Here is a 23,126-nt window from a genome sequence, read left to right on the forward strand (position 1 = left end):
ATACCACATTGTCTTTAACCATTCTTCAGTTGAGAGACAGCTAGGTTGTTTCCAGGCTCTGGCTATTATGAATAATGCTGCTATGAACATAGTTGAGTAAGTGTTCTTGTGGTATGATTGAGCATCCTTTGGATATATACCCAAGAGTGATATAGCCGGGTTTTGTGGTAAGGTGATTTCCAGATTTCTGAGGAACTGCCACACTGACTTCCAAAGTGACTATACAAGTTACACTCCTACTGACAATGGAGGAGGATTCCCCTTGCTCCAAATCCTCTCCAGCATGAGCTGTCAATTGTGGTTTTGATCTTAGCCATTCTGGGAGGTGTAAGATGGAATCTCAGAGTCATTTTGATTTCTATATCCCTGATGGCTAAGGATATTGAAGATCTCCTTAAGTGTTTCTCTACCATTTGAGATTCTTTTGTTGAAAATTCTGTTTAGATCTGTACCACACTTTTAATTGGATTATTTGGCTTGTTCATATCTAGTTCGTGGGTTCTTTATATATTTTGGAAATAAGCTCTCTGTCAAATGTGGGGTTGGTGAAGATCTCTTCCCATTCTGTAGGCTGCCATTTTGACCTACTGACAATGTCCTTTGCCTTACAGAAACTTTTCAATTTCATGAGGTCCCATTTATTAATTCTCTTTCTCAGTGCCTATGCTATTGGTGTTTTCTTCAGAGAATAATATCAATATATTTGATGTTTTTTCCCACTTTCTCTTCTACCAGGTTCAGTGTAACTGGATTTTTGTTGAGGTCTTTGATCCACTTGGACTTGAGTTTTGTGCAGGGTGGTAAATATAGATCAATTTGCATTCTTCTTCATGCTGACGTCCAGTTAGACCTGTACAATTTATTGAAGATGTTTTCTTTTTCCTATTGTATAATTTTGGCATTTTGTCTAAAATCAGAAATCCATAGGTGTGTGGATTTACATCGGGGTCTTTGATTCAATTCCACTGATCTACTTATTTGTTTTTCTGCCAATACCATATGGTTTTTATTACTATAGCTCTATAGTAGAACTTGAAATCAGGGATGGTGATACCTCCTGAAGTTCTTTTATTATACAGGATTATTTGAGCTATTCTGGATTTTTTGTTTTTCCATATGAAGTTGAGTATTATTCTTTCAAGGTCTGTAAAGAATTGTGTATTTTAATGGGGATTGCAATGAATCTATAGAATGCCGTTGATAAGATAGCCAATTTTACTATGTTGATCCTATCAACCCACGAGCATGGAAGATCTTTTTTTTTTTTTTGATCTCTTCCCCAATTTCTTTCTTCAAAGATTTGAAGTTCTTGTCATACAGGTCTTTCACTTACTTAGCTAGAGTTACACCAAGATATTTTCTATTATTTGAGGCTATTTAAAGGGTGCTGATTCTCCAATTTCTTTATCAACCTGTTTATCATTTGTATATAGGAGGGCTATGAAGATGATAGAGGTTGTTGTCTGGGTTTTAAGAAGACACAAGAGACTTAAAAAGCTGAATTGTGTTCTTACACATTCATATGTTCTGGTCTCTGAAAAATCATGATATCCATGTTAATAGTATTTTTATGTATCATGGACATCGAAAATGGCTAGTGCTCATGAAATATAAGAGGAATGGGTGACCAGATACACACATGCATGGATGGATGCATGCATAGATGCATGTGTGGATGAAGAGAAGAAACACTATGATCTAAAGGCATCTGTGTGAAGAAAGGGAAATCTTAGCCTACACTCTTTACCTCTTGCAAGGGACCACTTATCACAGAAGAGTACAAGTTTGTGAAAGTATTGTCCAAGGCAAAGGAAGACAAAGAAAAAAAATCTAGACTAATTAGCAACTATAAAAACATGTGGTTATAGTTATATATAATAGTTATATAGTTATAGTTATATATATAACTATATAGTTATATAGTTATATATAATTTTTAATCATTTTATCTCAGGACTCATAAGGTAAGCATCACTATCATTTCAATCTCCAAAGATAAAGAAAACTAGTGTTTCAGGAAATAAACAAATTACCTCACACTACACATAGCGGAAAATCCAAATCTGGAACCTGGTTCTCAATTCCAACCATCTGCGTGATTCTCCTGCACCTACTACAGATCTCTCATAATCACACCAACCCAGTCTCTAAACAGCTATATAGCCTTCAACGACATGCACACACACATATGTGTGCATGAATGTGTGTAGGTATCATGTATGCAAGTAGTGCAAGGGGAGCCCTTATTTTACCATATAACCGTAGAGCAATAAATTAATACTGATAATCAGGAAAATTATGGATCTTAGAGAAGGTTTTGCACAAAGGAATAAGCTGCTGCTATAGAGGATTTACTTATTCTTTGGAAAATTTAGAAAATTGAGTTTTTTTCTTTGAGAAAACATCATCAAAATCACTATTTAAGATAGAGATTGGTAGGTCCTGATGTGGCTAAAGGTGGGAATTAATTATAGCTACTGTTAAATGCTTCTATAGCTCCATAACAATAGTGGTTGAGCACTCACTGTGCACTCAATATGTGACTTCCCCAATTCCCCACCCTTATAGAAACCTTACAGGGTAGCTGTTGCATTAAGCAGATACAAGGAGAAACTGAAGTTTAAGAAAGTCAATCAAAGTGTTCAGTCACAGAACTACCAGGGAACAGAAGGGAGATTTTAACCCAAGCAGTTGTCTGCACTTCCCTGCTCCAGGCCACTGCCCTCTGAAGACTATTAGCTGAGGAACATTCTGGTTCCAGTAACTCCAACTTTCATTGTCTATATTTTTCATGCCTTTGATTTTTATATCAATTGAGATTACAATATACTGGAACATTTCAGTTGTGCCCGACCTAATCACTCACTATCGCCTTCGGAGGAAGATTAAAGCCTCAAGAGCAAATTCCACACAGATAAGCTAGCTAAACTTACAAAGTGTTTTTTACAGGAGACTTAGAGAAGCCAGGACTTTCTTTGGTGCGCAAGAGTAAACCAAAGACTTCTCCCACAATGCTTCATCCACACTTTTGCTCAAAAACAGCAGCTCTTTATCCAGAGACCCACAGAAAATTTTGATTTTATCTATTAAATATATATGTAAATAAAATATTAAGAAGGACATTTGTAAATAGTATTTGGAAACAATCCAAACTTCTGTATGATCACTTTGTCTGGAAGAGACAATAGAGTTAAAAGACAACTTTTGGAAATGTTAAAGATATTTTTGAATGAGTCAAATTGTAACACTACCACAGTGGCGACAGCTTCATAAAATAATTGGCATTATAATGCCTACTGCCAATGTTATCTCGTTCCGTAAGAAGAAAGCGGTTTGTGCATAAGACTGAATGTACCTATTATTGTTGTATTTCCAAATTACAAGACGGTAGGCAAATGCAGAATGGCAGAAGACAAAAAAAAAAAAACCCACAAGGAAATGAGTCTTTGAATACTCGCTGGCAATGAGTGTGGGAAATGGTTTCAGGAGATGGGAAGGAAGGGGAAGAGCATCAGTGCCTCCACAATAAAAGTGAGGAACAGGGTTAGAAGCTCTTCTACATCCCTCTCACCACAAGCATTGCTAAAACTGCCATTGTCTCTACACAGAGAAAAGTCCATATGCACCCAGCCTGGCATGGTGACACAGGACTATACTCTCTGTAACTAGCAGGCTGACCCAAGAGGATGGCAAGTTCCAGGACAGTCTGAGCTACCTAGGGCAGCCTTGTCTGGAATTTTTGTTCTAAGAAGGAATTAGGGGAGACAATTCAGCCAAAAAAATGTTTGCCTTGCAAGCAAGAATTAAATCCTCTCAGAGTCCATATAAAAAATATCCAGGTGCACCGGCATATGAGGTAACCCTAGCAATAGCAGATGGGAGACAAAGATGGATGAATCTTGGAAGCTCACTGGCCAACTAGCCTAGCTTCCTGGAAGTCCCACACCAATGAGGGGCCGTGTGTCAAATCAAAAGTGGAAGATGCCTGAAAAATGGTACTCAAGATTGTCCTCTGACCAATGCATGCAAACACACAGACTGCACACTCTTCTCTCTCTCTCTCTTTTTCTTCCTTTGTATGTGTCTGTCTCTGTGTATCTCTCTGTGTGTATCTCTCAGTCTTTGTCACTCAGTCTCTTTCTCTATGTGGGTCTATCTCTGTGTCTCTCTGTATCTCTCTGTCTGTCTCTGTGTGTGTGTCTGTCTGTCTGTGTGTATCTTTCTGTCTGTCTCTGTGTTTGCCTGTCTGTCCATCTATCTGTCTCTGTGTCTCTCTGTATTGCTCTGTCTACCTGTGTCTCTGTCTGTCTCTGTCTCTCTGTCTTTGTCTTTCTCTCTCTCTCTCTCTCTCTCTCTCTTTCTCTCTCTCTCTCTCTCTCTCTCTCTCTCTCTCTCTCTCTCTTCTCTCTCTCTCTCCCTCAAAATGGTCCCTGTGCTAAGTCAGCATCATTAAGTTGTGTTGTTCTGTGTTACCATTAATGCCCCAGAAAGAACTGATCTGTGTAGCATCTGGAACAGACTAAAGTTCTAACTTTAACTTGCAAAACCGTAAGATAAAAGGGAAGGTCTTCCTGAAGGATGAGAAAAGAATTTTGGCATCCTGATGTTCAACACGAAATGTTGGGAGAAGAGAAGATTTCTGCATTTCTCTTAGGAAATTTTTGAAAATTGTTTCTTTAAAAGTATGAATAAGGGGCTAGAGAGATAGCTCTGTGGTTGGAGCCATACTGTTTTATAGAACAGAGCCCAATCGGTGCTGGTGACTCACAAGCTTCTGTCAACTACAGCTCCAGTGAACCTGATGCCCTCTTCTGGCCTCAGAGAGCACTGCACTCATGTGAATAAACACATATACACACATCATTCAAAATAAAATACTTGCAAATTAATAATAAAACAAGAGTATGAGCCTAAATCTTCGCCCATGTTTCTTGGAAAGCTATTCCAAGATTTCAATGTCAAAGCTTATCACAAAGGACTTGAGTTGATCTTATGGTTCCCAGAGAGCTGATAATATGGAAATAATCAAACCAGGGAAGGAGAGGGCTGAGATTTCTCCAGTGGCCTGCAATAAAGGAAAGTCAAGAAACACTGACGGAGATTATTCAGCCCTGTGGTGTTGGTGCATTGTGACTAATTCATTCATAGTCTTTGAACTCTAATAAATCCTTATCAAACAATGATGACATTTTCATCTCATCAAAGTTTAATCACAAGAGTATTGTAATTCTGATTTTCTCCACCTCAGCTCAACCTGAAAGTAACTGTTAAGTCTCCCCATTACCCCGTTCACATGTCTCCTGTGTGGTGTTACTCGAGCCCATTTCATCCTCCCAGAGACATGCCACGGTTTCTGTTATTTGAGCAACCTCAGAACTCTATCCTTTACTTACTAATAGTACAGGTAAAGCTCATTTAAAGCACATTTCAGATTCATTAACATGAAAGGCCATTAGTGCTTTTTTCCCCTTTAAATGCAGACAGGCATGAGTGGGAATAAATTCTATTGAATTATTTTATATTGGAAGACTTCCTAATTGCCTGAACTCTTGATTGCTTCACAAAATTGTAACCAGACCCAGACTGATGGGCTTATCATGCACAAAAGCAGAGAGGGAAGCACCTGCTTCACTTCGTTGCCTTAATGCTTGGAGAACACTGCAGAATAGGGCAGAGCTTTACCCAAGAACAGGAAGAGTGACCTACTCTTTCTTTCTGGTGTGTGCGGTAAGTGCGTATCTCTGTGTGTGGTGTGTGTGTGTGTGTGTGTGTGTGTGTGGTAAGTAGGTGTGGTGTGTGTCAATGTATTGTGTGTGTGTGATTTGTGTGGTGAGTGACAATGTGGTATGTGTGGTATGGGAGTGTGTTGTCGGGGGTGGTATGTGAGGGGTAGTATAGGAGTGTGTATGTATGTGTCTGGTGTGAAGGGGTAAAAGGGATGTATGATGTGCGTATGTGGTATATGTGTATGTATGTGATATGAGACTATGTGTATGTGGTGTGCAGTTTAGGAGTGTGTGTGTGTTTATGTGGTGTGTGGTATAGGAGTGTGTGTGTGTGTGTGTGTGTGTGTGTGTGTGTGTGTGTGTGGTGTAGGAATGCAGGCCAGAAATAAGGCTGCTATTGCTCCCCAGAGATTGTCCATCTTGGTTTGTGAAATATAGTTTCTCACTGGCCTGAAACTTGCACATGCAGGTAGGCTGGCTGGCCAGTGAGCCCAGGGATCACTAGAGTCATCTTCTGCAGTGCTGGGACCACAGGCACATGCCACCATTCAGGACTTTTCTCAGCTGGATTCTGAGTGTTGATCTCAGGTTCTCACATGTGCGTGGCCAGGTTTTACCAAATGAGTTATCTCTCCAGCCCCTGTACAAGTGAATTCTAATCATAGCAGCCAAGATATTCAGAAAACTGGCAACAAAATCCAAGCAGAGTGTAGGATTTGAGAATATCTATGCATTTTGTGTGCTTGTGTTTTCTGTTTCTTTCCATAAAGGATGAAGAAAGAGGATCAGTTCATATAAATCTAAGAGGTCTGACTTACATATTTCTATCAGAAAGCATAAGGGATACATATGGGGCAGAAGGGGCAGAAGCCAAAGCAGGGGCCTTAGGCTTCGATGTGCACAGGAACAGGCAGACAAGCAATGTGAGAAGTCAAGAGGGCTATGGGGAGTCTGAGCCACACTGGACAAACTTGCTTCAGCAGATTTATGCTGTCTGAGTACTTGAATACAAAATCTCTGATTTTTCAGACAAACTTGACTTTATATGTAAAGTCTCCAGCTCTTATCCATTCAATCATTTGCCAAATGGAAGGAAAGTCCCTTAAGCCCCTATTGCCTTCCCATACTGTCTCTGTTTGGCTCAAGCTAGTAAATAGAGAATTGTACACACACGAGAGAGAGGGAGAGAGAGAGAGAGAGAGAGAGAGAGAGAGAGAGAGAGAGAACGAAATTATTAGACAGAAGTGACTTTACCTTTACCTTCCAGGAAATAAGCAGTCATGTAGATCCTTTTGGGGTTATCACCACCAGAAATGAGATCCTTGAATCTAGTGGAGCGATGCCATGAATGGTCTAAACATCCTACAGTGCAGAGAACAGTGCTCCCCTGCCCCCCTACAGATTTGACTCTGTATGTCAGTAGTGCAGGGTCATGGCCCTACAACTGGCTTACCTCCTTCCGTCTTGTTTCCCGCTAATCTTTCACACTACAGCCAGAATCTTCCAAAAGTAAAAATACAGTCCAGATACAATGGCTCACATCTATAATCCCAGCACCCAAGAGGTTGTGGCAGCCAAGATTATCAGCTTATTGTATCAGGATACAATAAGCAAGACCCCATATTAAAGCAATTAAATTAAAAATAGATACATTTTTCAAGGTTTGGTTCTATCCAACTTCCATATGTGTATCTCTTTGCAGAAAGAATTATTTGTTTTGTAGAAAGATAGGCCTTCATCACAAGGAGTCAAGCTTCATTAGGCTTATGTAGTCAGGTTAGAGTGGTCCCTACACACACACACACACACACACACACACACACACTTCACACAGTGGCCTCTCTAGGTCTCCATTCAGGGACACTCCTGACACATGCCTTTCCTCAGCAACTTTACTTAGTCTTAGAGGAAGATTCACAAGCCTCTTCCTTTATCCTGACTCTAAAGCCAGAACCACATGGCCAAAGTTGCCACATTCTGCTGCTTGCTGGGACTGGAATATAGCCCCTCATTCAATTACACCTTCATCACCTCTCTGTTTTTGAAGGTTTCTTTCACTGCCAAAGTTTGACTATTCTGGTATTTGCTTTGTAGACCATACTGACTTCAAGCTCAGAGAACCACCAGCCTCTCCCTTCTGAGTACTGGGATTAAAGGTGTGGGCCACCACACCCAATTCTAAACTTTTCTTTAGTTCCTTTCACAAATTAAAAACTTAGCTGGGTGGGAGCTTACTCTGAGGTAACCACTCCCTTTATTTCACTTTTTAATCTGTTTATCTCCTTGAATATAGAATTTAGCTTCATTCCACTTCCTGGTATTCTTTTTCTCGTCAAATTGTACTATATCCGTCTTGTATTTTTCCTTGCTCAGCATTCGTTATAAATATTCATTAACATTAACACTAATATCCACATGACAAAGTCTATACTATGCTGACTTATTTCCTCTATCAATGTAATTAATCCAAAATGCTTCAATTTAGACTCAAGCAGACTTTTTGGACAAGGGCAAATGTAGCCACACTCTTCACCAAAATATCACAAGAATGATCTCTAGGCAGCATACTAAAATTCCAGGGTTCATTGAATCAGTACTGCTGTCTTCCATGCTCCTACTAGGATGGCCCATTAAGCAGCATTTTTAAAGCATTCAATTGCTTTTCTAACCCACAGTACCAAAGTCCATATTCCTTCAAACACAAACATGCCCAGGCCTATGACAACAATACCCCAGTCCCTGGTACCAACTTCTGTCTTTGTTAAGGTTTCTATTGGTGTGAAGATACACCAAGACCATAGCAACTCTTATTAAGAAAAGCATTTAATTGAGACTGGCTTACAGTTTCAGAGGTTTAGTCCATTATCATCATGGTGGGAAGCATGGCAGTGTGCAGGCAGACATGGTGCTAGAGAAGGAGCTGAGAGTTCTTCATCTTGACCTGCAAGTAGCAGAAGAGACAGGGTACTGGGCCTAGCTTGAGCATGTAAGACCTCAAAGTCCACCTCCACAGTAACACATTTCCTCCAACAAAGTCATACCTACTCCAACAAGGCCACACCTCCTAATTGTGCTACTCCCTATAGGACAAGCATTCAAACACCTGAGCCTATGGGGCTACACCTATTCAAACTACCATGTGCATACATGTCTGTGGAAGCCACAGAAGGGCCTTAGAATCCCTGGGACTGGAGTCCCAAATGATAGTAAACTGCCAACACAGGTACTGGGAACCAAACCTGAGTCTTCTATAAGAGCAGGAAATGCTCTTAAGGGTCTTGTCATCTCTCCAGCCCCCACCTTCACTTTGAACTTGGTTCAATGGTGAAAGTTTTCTCTGTGTCTCTGCTCTCTCCTTTCCCTGTTCCTATCTTCACATGCCCCATTTCTTCTGCCTGAAGTTCTCTGTTAAGACAGTTACTGCACTTTCCATGTCAACTGATGAAAACTGTAGACAATTCAGCTGGGGGACCACCATGCTTAGCACATGCTTGCTCCCAAAAAGCCCTAATTTGATCCTCAACCACAGTGGGGAAAATGGGTTAAATACAAAGCTTATTTTAATAGTTCTAATAACTTTGTGCTACCAAAGACAATATGCTAAGGTCACCCTTTCCCCCTCTTTCCCTGGAGTCAATCATTTCCACGTATTCTAATAACTATGTTGGTAATACTTCTGTCTCTAAACAACAGCTTGTGCTGCTATGTGTTGATTTTGCTAGTGTTAGTTTTAGGTATTTATCTGCTGAGTTGACACCAGTAAGAATATCTACAGTCCCTTCTTCTTTCTTTCCAGCACGCACAAGCACATACCTGCATCCTCTTGGGGCCTTCTGCCCTTTATCCCTCTCTTTCCTTTTCTTATTTTTGCTTTTGTTTACACTGACAATTTTTAGTCTTGCTGATTATGAAATGTTTAATGACTTCTGGTTTATAACAAATAAAGAAACTGATGCAATTGTATTCCTACTCTCCTATCCTTCCCTACAGATTTTTATAGTTCTTTTTCTCTAGTGCATTGAATTTTCATGATAATGTGTTAGTCCTTTTTCATTCATTTAGTTTTACTAAACACACAATGATCACTTTCATTTAGAGCTTGACTTTTTTGCTTGTAAGAGATCATATCAGCTAGGACACCCCCCCCCCCCCAAGACCAAGTTTGCAACACAAAGGAGATTTATTTGCCCTAGAGAGACAGACTGTAGGAAATAAGAGACTAAGACAGGAGACAGAGGATGAAGGAGAAAAAGGACGAAACAAAAGAAAGGGAACAAGGATATTTGTCCCAAAGGAACATAGGAATGCCTCTGGATAAAGAGGAGACAGACAGGACCCATAGGGAAATGGCAACTTATAAAGGTACTTATAAAGAAACCCATGTTAGGTGAGGTGTTTAATTTTAATTGGGCATGTTAACTGTGTGATCAGAAAGGGGAAATTTGGTTACTGGACTTCAGTACTTTGATAGCTGGACCTTGGTAATCAGCCTCAGGAGGAAGAAGTAGCCAAATAAGGAAATAGACCTTGGTAGCTAGCTTTAAAATGTAGCCTAATGGTTTTTAGCAAGGCAGAGGGAATGGGGAGAAGTCTTTCAGAGCTCAGGACAGAGAGTCCCTTCCATCAGTTATTTATCTGCTTATCAATTCAAGTGCCAAGTGCAGGCCTAAGTGCAGCAGAAAGATGATCAGAAACAACTGTGACAGGAGGCCTGAAAATCTCTTTTCTAAAAATGTTTGATGCAAGCTCCATATTTTTTACTTAAAATGTTTCAGTTTCTATTCTACTAGGAGTCAAATAACATATCCAAATGAGGGGGATGCCTGAAATTCATAAGTCTGGAAACACAACACCCTCTCCCCTCATTTCCAAGGAAAAACTGAAACTAATATGCAATTAAGCTGGTTAGGCCTCTTTTTATTGTTCAAGTCAAAATGCAGTGTAAAAAGTGAACAAATTGTATTCTTCTAGAATTCTATCATGTGAAGGATAGAAAATAATTCAGACTTCTGAAATGCTTCCTGCAATAGGTTTACAATTTTCAGTTGCAAGTATTTGTAACATATGATATCAGAATCTCTTTACTGAATCATCCCCACAGTAATACTGAATTGAGTCGTTCTGTGAAGACGTCCATGAAGGATTAGAAAAGAAGATTTTGGATAACATAAAATTTGCCTGAAGTAAATATCACTTCCTGTATCTTTTTTCCTAACCCATTGTTATAGACTTTAAAAATTTGCCATTTTTTGCCGCCCCTGTCTCTCAAAAGGATTTGAAATGGATTTGGATGTTTGGAAAAATAGAAGATACACACAGAAACTAAGATAAGAAATAGCAAATGATATGGGCATAATGATAACTGCCTATGTACAGTCAAAGATGAGATACTGTCTTAGAACTAATGTTTCTGATATCAAGTCAAAAGAGAAAATGTAATGTTTATATTTAATCTCTTTTGATGTCAAAGAAGTTATAATACCCATAGATTGGCGATTCTCTCAATGCCAGGCAAAGAATACTCTTTTTAACGTGGCCAGCAGTTAATGTAGACTCACAACTGCTCAAGGCACTACAATAAGTGACTGTTGAGTGCTAAGCCCTAAGTGTGACAACTTTTGAAGAATTGCTATTTTAATTTTGTGCTAAATTCCATAATTTAGCCTATCGATATTTATGACTAGATAGCTACAATATATTGAATGCTTATTATGGATCAGGAACTTTCTTTGTATGATCAATGATTTAATTCTTATAACAGCATAGCAAGACAGACTGTCTCTCTACAGGCTAAAAAATAAAGGCACATAGAGGAATAATACCCATGATCCTCTCCAAGAAGCAGCAGCTGTCACCTAACACAGGTGGTCTACTGACAAAGGCCCACCTTCAGACTTTCACATTGTATTAATACCTTCATCAGTGGTCACAGATGCCCAAGGTCAACGCTCCATCAAACCAGGAATGGTACTTGCTCTTTATTTACCCACAGCCCTGATGTTCCTGAGTGAAAACCATTAAGCTAAATTGTCCTCAACCACAGGGTATGTCAATCAATAAAATAACATCCTGTAAAGTTTATTATTTAAAATTTAGTTTCATTAAAATTCAGTCCTCCAAAACGACGACCTACAGAATGGGAAAAGATATTCACCCATCCCACATCTGACAGAAGGTTGATCTCCAAAATATATAAAGAACTCAAGACATCAAAATACCAAATAATCTAATTTTTAAAAATGGGGTACAGATTTAAACAGGGAATTATCAACAGAAGAATCTCAAATGACCAAAATATACTTAAAGAATTATTCAACATCCTTAGCAATCATGGAAAAGCAAATCAAAACAACTCTGAGATACCATCTTTTAGCTTTCAGAGTAGCTAAGATCAAAAACACTAATGATAGCTTATGCTGGAGAAAATGTAGAGTAAGGGGAACACATCTCTACTACTGGTGGGAATGCAAACTTATATAGGACACTTTGGGAATCAATGTGGTGGTTTTACAGAAAACTGAAAAAAATCTACCTCAAGACACAGCTATACCAATCTGGGGTATGTACCCAAAAGATGCTCAATCATACCACAAGGATACTTGCTCAACTATGTTCATAGCAGCATTATTTGTAACAGCAAGAACCTGGAAACAATCTAGGTGCCCCTCAACCAAAGAATGGTTAGAGAAAATGTGGTACATTTACAAAATGGAGTATTGCCCAGCTGTAAAAACCAATAACAACATAAAATTTGCAGACAAATGGATGAAATTAGAAAAATCATTCTGAGTGAGCTAACCCAGATTCAGAAAGACAAACATTGTATGTACTCACTCATAAGTAGTTATTAGGAGTAAAGTATAGGATAACCAGGCTGCAATTCACAGCCCCAGAGAGGCTGGGTAACAAGGAGGGTCCAAAGACAGATGCATGGATATTCCTGGGAAGGAGAAATAGAAGAGATCCAATGGACAAACTGGGGCAGGGGGAGTGTATATGGGAACATGACGGAATGAGGGATTCGGTCAGGTGGGCTGGGAGTGGGATGGAGGGGAAGAGTAAGGAATGAGAGGTCTTGATGGAGCAGAGGGCATTTCCCTGGTGCCAGGGAAACTCCCAGGAATCCACAAGGCTGATCCCAGTTAAGAATCCTCTCAGTAGTGGAGAGAGTGCATGAACTGGCCTTCCCCTGTAATGAGATTGGTGACTGCTCTGTCATCAGAGAACCTTCATCCAGTAACTGATGGAAACAAATGCAGAGATCCACAGGCAAGTACTGGGCTGAGCTCCGAGAATCCTGCTGAAGAAAGGGAGGAGGGGACTGTACAAGGCAGAGGGGGGCGGTGAAGCTCATGACAGGGGAACCATGGAGACAGCTGATCTGAACTCCTAGGAGCTCACGGACTCTAAACCAACAGCTAGGGAGCCTGCACGTGACTGACCTAGGTCTTCAGCACATGCGTGACAGTTGCATAGCTCGGTCTGTTTGTAAGGGCTCCTAGCAGTGGGATCAGGAACTGTCTGGGTACTTGAGATGGCTTTTGGGAACCATTCCTCATGCTGGTTTGCCTTGCCAGTCTTGATGCAGGGGTAGGGGCTTGGTCCCACCTCAACTCAATATATCATGTTTTGTAGATGCCCATGGGAGGCCTACCCATTTTTGAAGGGAGGAGAAGAGGATGGGAGGTGGGGGACGCTGGAGGCATTGAGACTGTATTGGGGTGACTGGGATGCAGTGAGGGAAAAGTTGGGACAGTGATGGAAAGCAAGCTTTCACAGTGCCAGAAAAATGAATTGGCATTGGGTTCTGTTTCTGTGGCCTCTGAGAAACAGTTTGTGTGAACAATTGAAGGTGCTACGAACAGAACTAAGTACAGACAGAAACCAAATGTGCAAACAGAATTCTCTCCGTACTGCTGCTAGAACAAAGGAGGAGAGGAGAGAATGTGATTGAAAGAATCTCCAAGAAAAGTAGGAGTAAGAGGCAAAGAAAGGCAGTGAAAATGGTACAAATAGTTTGTTGGGGGAAGGCTGGTCCCTATAATGGAAACCTCCGTGGGTCCCATCAAATCCTCAAGTCCTTTTGGAGACAAGCACCAGGCTAGACAAATTGAGAAAAGCCACAGAGATTAAACTGAGGTTTGTGGGTCCGGGTAACCAGAGAGCTAGATTTAAATCGATCTAATGACACATGATGTCCTGAGCAGCCCAGCTTCCATGCCACTCCAAGAAAGGAAGCTCCGAAGGTTGGCAGCCATGTGACAGAGGCAGGAGATACAGCATTCTATTCAACTCAGTCCTCAACAGCCAGGAAACTTTTACTTAATAATATTCAGAAACTTTAGCTATGTAATTCTCCTCTTCCCACCAACACAGGGCTGGGGTGAAGGTGATCTTTAAAAAATAATAATAATAATTATCAAAGCAACAATGGATACCTTGATATCATACAAACTTGTTCAGAAAGGATTACAATGACTTTGTAAAAAAAATTAAAGGGGGATAAATGAACCTGATGTATAGTAATTACTAATAATCTGTTGATAATTATGCCCTTTTCCCTTATTTTTGCTCTTCAATTATTTTGAAAAGACATTCCCCAAAGGCCAGATGTTTAGGCTCAGGATATGACTAACTGACAGACAAAATGATGTTGATGACAAGAAGCAACAATAGTGATCAGAAGAAATAGCCTCCATGATAGCAACAGCACCAGAGCAAGCGTTGCTATGGAAACTGTGAGTAGAGGGGGTGAAAGGCATAGGAAATCTTTTACAATGGAATATGGTGTTCCTGGAGAGGATGGGCATGCTGTATTGCATCCTAAATATGATTCAGATAAGTAGCAATCATGTGTGATATGCACAGCAGAGTGAGCACAAACGGCTTGCAAGGTGGGCAGCAGAGCTGGGGTGAGGAGCGGAGGCTTGCCTCTAGGTTGTGTCTCTGAGAAACAGCAGCCCAACATCCTTTTAGGAGGGAATCTGAGCAACTGCGCTGAAAGGAATATACACAGCAAAGTGAAAGCGTTCCAGCGTGGTCCTTCTTTTCCGTCTTCACCGCTGTGCAGAGTCGCTCACGTTTAATAGTGGCACACACCGTTCTCTAAGACACAATATAGCAACTTTCTGAGCCCCTTGTTTCTAATCAAAGGCTTGTAAAAATCTTTCTGGTGATTCTCCAAGAATGAAAAGGGAAGGCTGGCATAGAAAGTAGTCAGAAAGTCCATCTGGATGGCTTTTTGACTGTCCATACGGTATGGTTTTTGTTTCAAAGCTTTCATCGCTATGTGATGCAGTTACATGTGCAATCATCCATCCTGTTAGTCCACACATCAACAAACTCAGAAAACCACTCTCGCTGCATAGTCCACCCCTGAAGCATGAAGGGAAGGAAGCGGCACAAAGCAGGCTCCAGAAAGCTTGCATCTCAGAGATGGCCAGCCGCTGCTAGGCTAGGTGTTCCCCTCAATGTCACCAGGCAATGACCTCACCTGATGGTAGTAGCTTGCCCACATATATCTTGCTACAAGGATCCGGAGCTTGGCATCTGGGTGACAGGGGAGCTGGCAGCTGGGCTGGTGCCATTAGTACAGACCAGTCTCCATTCTCCCTCCCATTTAGGAGACCCAGCTATCGACTTTTTTTCATATATGGCAAAAATGAGGTCACTGCTTTGCAGTGTGCATGCTGATCTATTAATAACACAGTAATTTAACCTAAATTGTGTATTTTTCTAGTTACTCTCCTTATCCACAAGTTGGGACGCTGGACAGAATATTATGTGCTTCTCTCATCGAAGCAAATAGAGATGAATAATACTTGCTGATCTATTAATAACACAGTAATTTAGCCTAAATTGTGTATTTTTCTAGTTACTCACCTTATCCACAAGTTGGGACGCTGGACAGAATATTATGTGCTTCTCTCATCGAAGCAAATAGAGATGAATAATACTTCATGTGGACCTCAGAGAGCACCATCAGGGGTGTAGAGGGACAGGCAGAACAGTATTTAAAACCCAGCTTTACGACTTAGCAGTTATGGAACTTCATCTCCCTAAACTTCTGGTTGCCCTTTGTAGAACAAACGTGAGAAAACTACTCGGACTTTGGGGAGGATTCAGAGGAAGCCAGCTGGCTGCTGTCCTGTGGGTGAGAGCTCAGTGCTCTCATTACAGGTGAGCAGTGGGACATGGGAAGTTGTTCCCCCAACAAAGAGTAAGGGAGATGCTGAAAATATCCATCATTTCAAGTATAAGCAAAATGCTGATCCGGAAGGGTGGCACTTGAGGGAGGCCAGTGAAGGCCAGAGGTGTGACAGCCTTCATAGACTACGTCCTAGAAGTTTCCAAAGAGACAACTCTGCCTTAAGAATTGCCCCCAGATGGGTTTAAACCCCTCTGAGGACAAAGGACTGCACTAATCATGGTTCTCTAGAGAAACAGAACCAATGGAATGAATATGGATCACAAGACAGGTCTTAGGAGATTCCATAACGTAGATTAGTAACCCAGAAGTGACTGTGCGCCTGGTGCTGCTCACTCCATGCGGCTGGGGCCTCAGCCGTCCCAATCCAGCGCTGAAAGTCTGGAGGATTCTTAGAGAACCTGTGGTCTTCAGACCATGTCAGCAGGCTGAGAGAATGGGTTCTGATGGCGGAGAAGCATGGTACCAGCGACAGCAGGAGAGCCACAATCAGCAAAGTTGTCTAGCATACAAAGCTGCTTTTTCCTCAGACCTGCTCATATCTGGGCTTTTCTCCCCTCAGTCAGTCCTTCCTGGAGACACTCTTACAGATCCAAAGGTGTGTCTCTTAGATAGTTCCAAACCCAATCAAGTTGACAACCCTGAGTGACCCTCCCTCCCAGCCACTTTCGCACATTGGGTCACCTGACAGGGACTAGCCACTGTTTCCGTGCAGAGGTCTTCTTAGATCACAGACCTGGCTGCAAACTGCGTCTAATGTTTCTCTAAGTGGCCATTTCCACGGAGTGCCTTCCTGCTGCTAATTTAGAATTCTGCAAACAGTCTAGAACAAAGACCTCAGGCCTTTTCATCTCTAAAGATTCACTTCGCCTAACACCACCAATTGCAAGAAGAATCATAAAGTGGTATGAAGCACACGTGGCGTTACCTAAGTGCTGGGTCCTGGAGTCCCCTTTGATTCCACTGAAAGTAATCACTCAGAGGACATGGTATCCCAAACAAACAGACCGACATGAAGCGGGAGCTAGTGATTTGAATTCTAAGATGTTTTCTCTTGAATAAAAGCTGTGTCGTGAGGCTCTGGTGCCCAGACAAAAAGAAAGGGAGCAAGCAGAGCTGCAGAGAGAGCTCGGCTCGGGATGACCTGAAAATCAAATGCAGTCTTCACATTTTAGGAGTTAGAAGCACACAGTGAGATCTCAGCACTCCGTTCTTTCATTAAGATTTCTATTCTGTCTACTAGGAAGGCTAATAGCAAGCACTGGGCAAGCACAGAGTGTACACCCCACCCCTACCCTGGAAGGTTCAGAGGGCTCCCAGTCAAGGTTGGCCCTATCATTAGTCGGAACAAGCAGTAGCCCTGAGCTGCAAAATATTCGAAGCAATGAAAGCACAGAGTGACTGCAGGTCCTGTGACTGACTGCAGGCCGGCGGCAGCAGCACTTACCAATCCACCTGGAGCAATGGGAGTCTTCATTTCCACTCTCCCATTCGTTCAGAAACATACAGTATTGATTTCCAACATTAAACTGCACAGAGAGTTCTTCAACTGTTGTGACTGAATATAGATATTCCTGATATATATATATATATATATATCAGGAATATCAGGAATATATATATGAAAAAGGGGAAAAGTTTGAAGGAGTTACACAATTTGATATACTATGCACTCAAACTTATTTGAATAAGCAAATTGCATTGATTTATTTAACACCTTTACTACCTGAATTCCTGTGAAAAGATGAAATTTTAAAGAACTTTAAACTGAGTTTGTTTAAAGACAAGATGCATCCCGAAGCACTGTGTTTCTGTGTGGTAATTGTAAACTCTCCTAAGTAGGCCCCCCATTCACACACACACACATCTACTGGTCTCTACACTGTGCACTTAGCAAAAGGCAGACAGCCCTGTATCTAAATCCAAAGACACTGCATGTACACTTATTGTATAATAGAGTTAAATAGTATTTAAATGTAGGGTTAAGACAGCCCCTTGAGGGGGCGGGGTTTGCCTCGGGCGAATGCCTACAGATAAATGGGCATGCGGCAGCTCCGGCCCTTTTCTTCCTATCTCCTGTGCCACGCAGGAACTTCGGTTCTGTAAGTTTATCATTAAAGTGTAAATATTCTTTAGTATCTGCATTGCATTTATTTACGCCAATACATTTAAAGACAATTTATATCATGTCTGTAGAAATGACTTAGAGATTAAGAGAATCTGCTCCTCTTGCAGAGGATCTCAATTTGGTCCCCATACCAAATTCAGTGACTCCCAGCTGCCTGTAACTCCAGCTCCAGGAAATCCAGTGCCCTCTTCTGGCTTCCACAGGAATCACACACATGTGTACAAACTCACAGAGGCACACATGGATATAAATAAAAAGTAATTTGTAAAAAAACAAGTCGTAGACAAATAGGGAATAAAAATTACTCTTTATAAAAATCCTATCAGAAAAAAAGTATGCAGACAAGTCACCTAAAACTCCATCCAAGCAAAGAAGCTAGTGAGTGGAAGGACTGGGGAGGCAGCAGTCAGGAAGCCAGGAGCACACCAATCTAGCATCATTCTGTATGCTCCTTACACCCTTTCCACTCCAGACTCTGAGACTGGGCACCGTAAGGGATGCTGCCTGATGTCCTGTGTGAGCAGAGCCAATGAAGAGCATCCCTGAGGGACACACTCAACAGTGAGGTCTTGAACTACTTCGTAAGGCTAAGTATAATTGTGAGTTTTAAGCGTAAATGAAATATGTAAGAGCCACGTAAAGTATTTAACGTGATTTCTATTTTAACGTTTTTCACTGGAAAAAAATGCTAAAGTATCAGAGAATAGCAAATTAATAGTGATTTCATCTCACTCCAGTCAAAAGAAACCCTGTCCCGAAAAAACAAAAAAAAGGGGGGGGGGGGGGGCAATTATCAAGGAAACAAATGACAGCAGGTGCTGGCCAAGATGCAGAGGAAAGACAAGTCCTCACACAGTGCTGGAGGAATGTAAATGGGGCAGCCATTATGGAAGCCAGTACAGAGGTCCCTCACAAAGCTAAAACCAGAACTACCGTAGGGCCCAGCTCTACCACTCTCGGGTACTAACCCAGGGACTTGCATCCGCATAAGAGAGAAATGTGTGCACAGCTCTGCTTACTACTGCACCTCCCACAACAGTCAAGTTATAGACTCACCTGGATGTCTGTCCACAGATGGATTTTAAAATATGGGGTACACATAAGGAATGGAATTTTATTCAGCCAGAAAAAAAATGAAATATGACACTTTCAGAAAAAGATGGATTGAACCAGAGAGCATCATGTTATGCAAGATAAGCCAGAAAGATGGATATTGTATGTTTTCTCTCCAATGTAGAATCCAGATTGTGAGTGTGTGTGTGTGTGTGTGTGTGTGTGTGTGTGTGTGTAAAGAGGAGATGAGGGAATATATGTGACACGAGAACAGAAAGGGTGCTACTGGGGGGTGGGGAGACCAGCAGGAAGAAGGAGAGTGAGGAAGGCAGGAGGGCAACTTGGGAGAGGGATAAACAATAAGAGTATATAATGTCACACATCATGAAAAGGCCACAGTGAAATGCATAACTTTTTTGTCAACTTAACAATTAATTTAAAATAAAAACATAAATATACTTTCTCTATATATTTATATTTAGAAAGACCAAGATGCCGTTAAGGAAGGAGGCTCAGTGGGTAAAGTATTTGTCCACGAGCATCAGGAAACCTGAGTTCATACTGCAGAACCCACTTAAAGCTCTGGTAACATAGGAGGCAACCACAACAGCAGGTTTGCCAGAAGTCCCTGGGCCAGCTAGCCTAGCACACACAGTAGCAGGCAACAAAGAGTTCCTGTCACAAACAAGAAGGCCAAGACCAACACCTGAAGCTGTCCCCCTTCACCGTGTGCTGTCACACACATGCCCCTGCACTTGTACATGTACACATACAAATTTAAGTTCTTAATTAAAATAAAAATAATAATAGGCTCTCAGGCTGGAGAGCTGACTCTGGCAGTAAGAGAGCTTGCTGTACAAGCAAGAGGACCTGAGTTCCAATCCTCAGCATCCACTTTCCAAAGCTGGGCATGGCCATGTGCACCTGTGACCCTGGCACTTTGGACTGAGATAGGAAGACCCCTGAAACTTATCTCCGGATTCAGTGGGAAACCCCCATCCCAGGAAAATAAAGCAGAGAATGGTAGAATGGGACACCCAATATCCTCTACAGACCTCTACCAATAAACCTATATACACATGTGCACATGTAACAGACACACAGAGAATATGTTCTAACCTAAAATGCTGCCAACAAGGCAAATTCTACAATGTCTTGAAGGGGGATACAAAGCACCCAAAATACACTATGTCCCGTTTATCAATAGCCTTGTGGCTTTCTCACAGAGAACTTCGTAGTAAAGCCTGATGCAACATCACGGAGGATTGGCTGACTTTATCTACATGCAGCATGTCATTTATTCAATCAATCAAAATCCTGGGGGCTTACCTACTCTCTTCCAGCAACTCTGACCTGTGAGAATTCTTTGTAAAATAGAAGGTGCTCTTCAAAAAGCAGTGACTGTTTTAGCAGTTCCCAGACACTGGCTTCCCTTTGGCATTTCTTGGCTGCTCTTGAAAAAGAAAAGAGACTTGATAAGTTTCACAGAGATAACAGAATTCTCAACCTCGGCCACCTTTTGTATGGGAATTGGAGGATATTCTCATGTAACCAGCACTAAAGGCAGCAGAGCTCAGGTAGGTGGCCTCACGGAAGACAGAATGTTGGGTAGGCAGCACCACCTAATGGCTGCTGGACAGAGCCTGTATCACCACCTTGAGAATTGTGGCTGCTACTTTTTCATATTGATGAGTTTTAGTTATAGGCAGAACAAGCATCTGTGATATTATTTTTAACCGAAGTCCAAGGAGGCACATTGCCTGGACCACTTCCTCACATGCTGATACAAACAAGACTGGACAATGTGAAGATTACTGGAACTAATAGCAACCACCTAGTGTATTCAGAGTTGATGGACTCAGGGCTCAGGATACACTGATAAGGGTTCATCCTGTGTCCTGCTGAAGTCACCTTTTACAACCCTTGTGCAGCCAAAGAGAACAGAAACACCACAGCTTAGCATGGACACCGTTGTGATGCACGATGTCTTAGCATCTGTCCAAAAGTAAACTTCAAGAGAATCCAGCTTAGACTCTCTTTCCAAAGAGTAACTTCAGAAAAGCTGGTGGAGACAAGAGTGTGTCTCCTCCTTCTCATCGCTAAACCTGGACCTGAAGAAATGCTGCCTTAACCCTTTTCCACCCTGATCACGAATTAATATCGATCAGACACAGTCCAAACTCTTGTATGTCCAAAGGAACAAACCATGTATGTTGTATTGGGCTAATTCTTTAAAACATTCAATTTCATTACTTCCACATAACTTTTCTTAATAGAACCTCCCTCCTCCCACCATCCTCTCCTACTGCATCTGAATCTGGCTTTTGTCTTTGGGGTTCACTTCCCTGATTTTTCCTCCTCACTGAGTCTCTAACTACTCGTTGATTTTCTCATCAGCACCCTAATGTTCGAGGGCCCATGTACCTACCTCTATGCCCTCCCTTCTAATTTTCAACCTTACATTATTTCAGTCGGACATCCTGGGCTGTGTTTGCTTTGTGGTTTCTTTATGCAGAATCTCAACACGCAGCCTACGATGATGATGTATGTATGATCCTCTTGCCAAAGTCTCCTTGAGTGCTGGGATTGCAGCTGTGTGCCACCACATCTGGTTGCCATTCTGGTCTTGATCCATGTTTTGAACAGTGAGCAACACTGAGTAACAAAGCCACATACCCTTGGATCTGCCCATAGATGTGATCTATAACACGTCCTTGGCATTTAAGCCTATCTCACCTGGGTCCACTGGGAAACCCTTCATTATCTCTACTGACTTCTACTGTGTTTCTATTTTTAGCTCTTCCATCTCATTCCCATTCTCCTCAAGTCCTGAGAAAATCACAGCCAGACCAGCACTTACCTCCCTGGGTTCAAAGATGACTTCCATTTCAGCTTCCCTGATGGCCCACTTTTGAAGCACGACTAATACAAACTTAAAAAAGAGAAATTGGGGTTCAACATGAAGATTCGCAAAGCAAAACAGCCAGACAGTGGCTCTTAGCCCAGCCTCAGTCTGAAATGGTGAACCTGTCTCCAGGAATCTCAGAATGAGACTGAGACTGAGAGCTGTCTCCTCCTATTTTATATTCTCTCTATGGCTGGGATTAAAGGTGTGCACCACCCAGTTTCTATGGCTACTGGGATTAAAGGTGTGTGTTATCACTGCCTGATGTCTAAGACTGATCAGTGGGGCCGTGTTAGTCTCTAATCTTAAGGCAGGCTGTATTTATTAAAATACAAATGAAATACCACTACACATTTTCTGAAATATCTCTCCTTCACTTGGTTTCCCCTTCACTAGCATTCTGCCAGACATTTCCTTCACAGCTCTCCTCTTTGCCTGAGATCCTTTCCACATTTTCCATCTCTCCCTCTCTCTGGAACCTTCCTTCTGTAGTCTTAGCCTGGGTACAGCAGCACAGACCTATAATCTGAGCCCTTGGGAGGCTGAGGCAGCAGGATAGCAATGTCAAGATGAACATGGGCAGCACAGCGTGCCCTCAAAATAACAGCCACGGCGACAGGACTAGAGCTCTTCCCTCGATCCTCTTGCCAACAAGGCCGAGTTTCAGCCTGCCTTTCTCTGCGTTAAACTCCTAGAGCTAGCAGCTTTCACTTTGCCCCTGTGTCTTTCCATGTTTTTAATTCCCTAATTACTGCCAGATTTTCCAGTCACCACCAATGGCACTGTGACCACAAATGCACTAGTAGACTTGGTTTTGGAGTTCCTCTCCACCGTCTCTCCATAGTGCCAGCCTCACTACCAGGGTTCTCAAATCCCTTCTTGTTTTGACTTCCCAGCACTTATGTCTCCTCCAAACTTCTGCCTCAGCCCCAGTTTTTCTTCTTTTCTCCCTATGTTTTGTTATGACCTCTATAGTAACCACATCTATATGTATCACATCTAATGAATGTGATACATAAAAAAAAATGACTTAGATAGCTCTGACTGTCAAGTTGATGTATCCCAGGGTAACCTGAGGAGGGAGTCACAACTGAGGGATTACCAGGA

The 23,126-nt window shown here is 41.7% G+C and overlaps 1 protein-coding gene across 5 annotated transcripts in view; it reads left to right on the top strand.

The window, feature by feature from the left end:
- The window catches only part of LOC121443159 (aquaporin-4), a 43,619-nt gene that overhangs the window by 16,233 nt on the left and 4,260 nt on the right, over positions 1-23,126 (top strand). For 4 of the 5 annotated variants that reach the window (XM_041644831.1, XM_041644836.1, XM_041644835.1 and 1 more), the window contains exon 6: positions 21,912-21,962. The exons of the other annotated variant lie outside the window; for it this stretch is intronic. In XM_041644831.1, the coding sequence (XP_041500765.1) occupies positions 21,912-21,947 (36 nt within the window). In that variant the 3' untranslated portion in view covers positions 21,948-21,962. Of the gene's footprint in view, positions 1-21,911; positions 21,963-23,126 lie in introns of those variants that run through there. 5 annotated transcript variants of the gene reach the window in all.

Source organism: Microtus oregoni, unplaced genomic scaffold (genome assembly GCF_018167655.1).
Source record: "Microtus oregoni isolate MIOR12 unplaced genomic scaffold, Mior012 000101F_ref0000407, whole genome shotgun sequence".
Lineage (NCBI taxonomy): Eukaryota > Metazoa > Chordata > Mammalia > Rodentia > Cricetidae > Microtus > Microtus oregoni.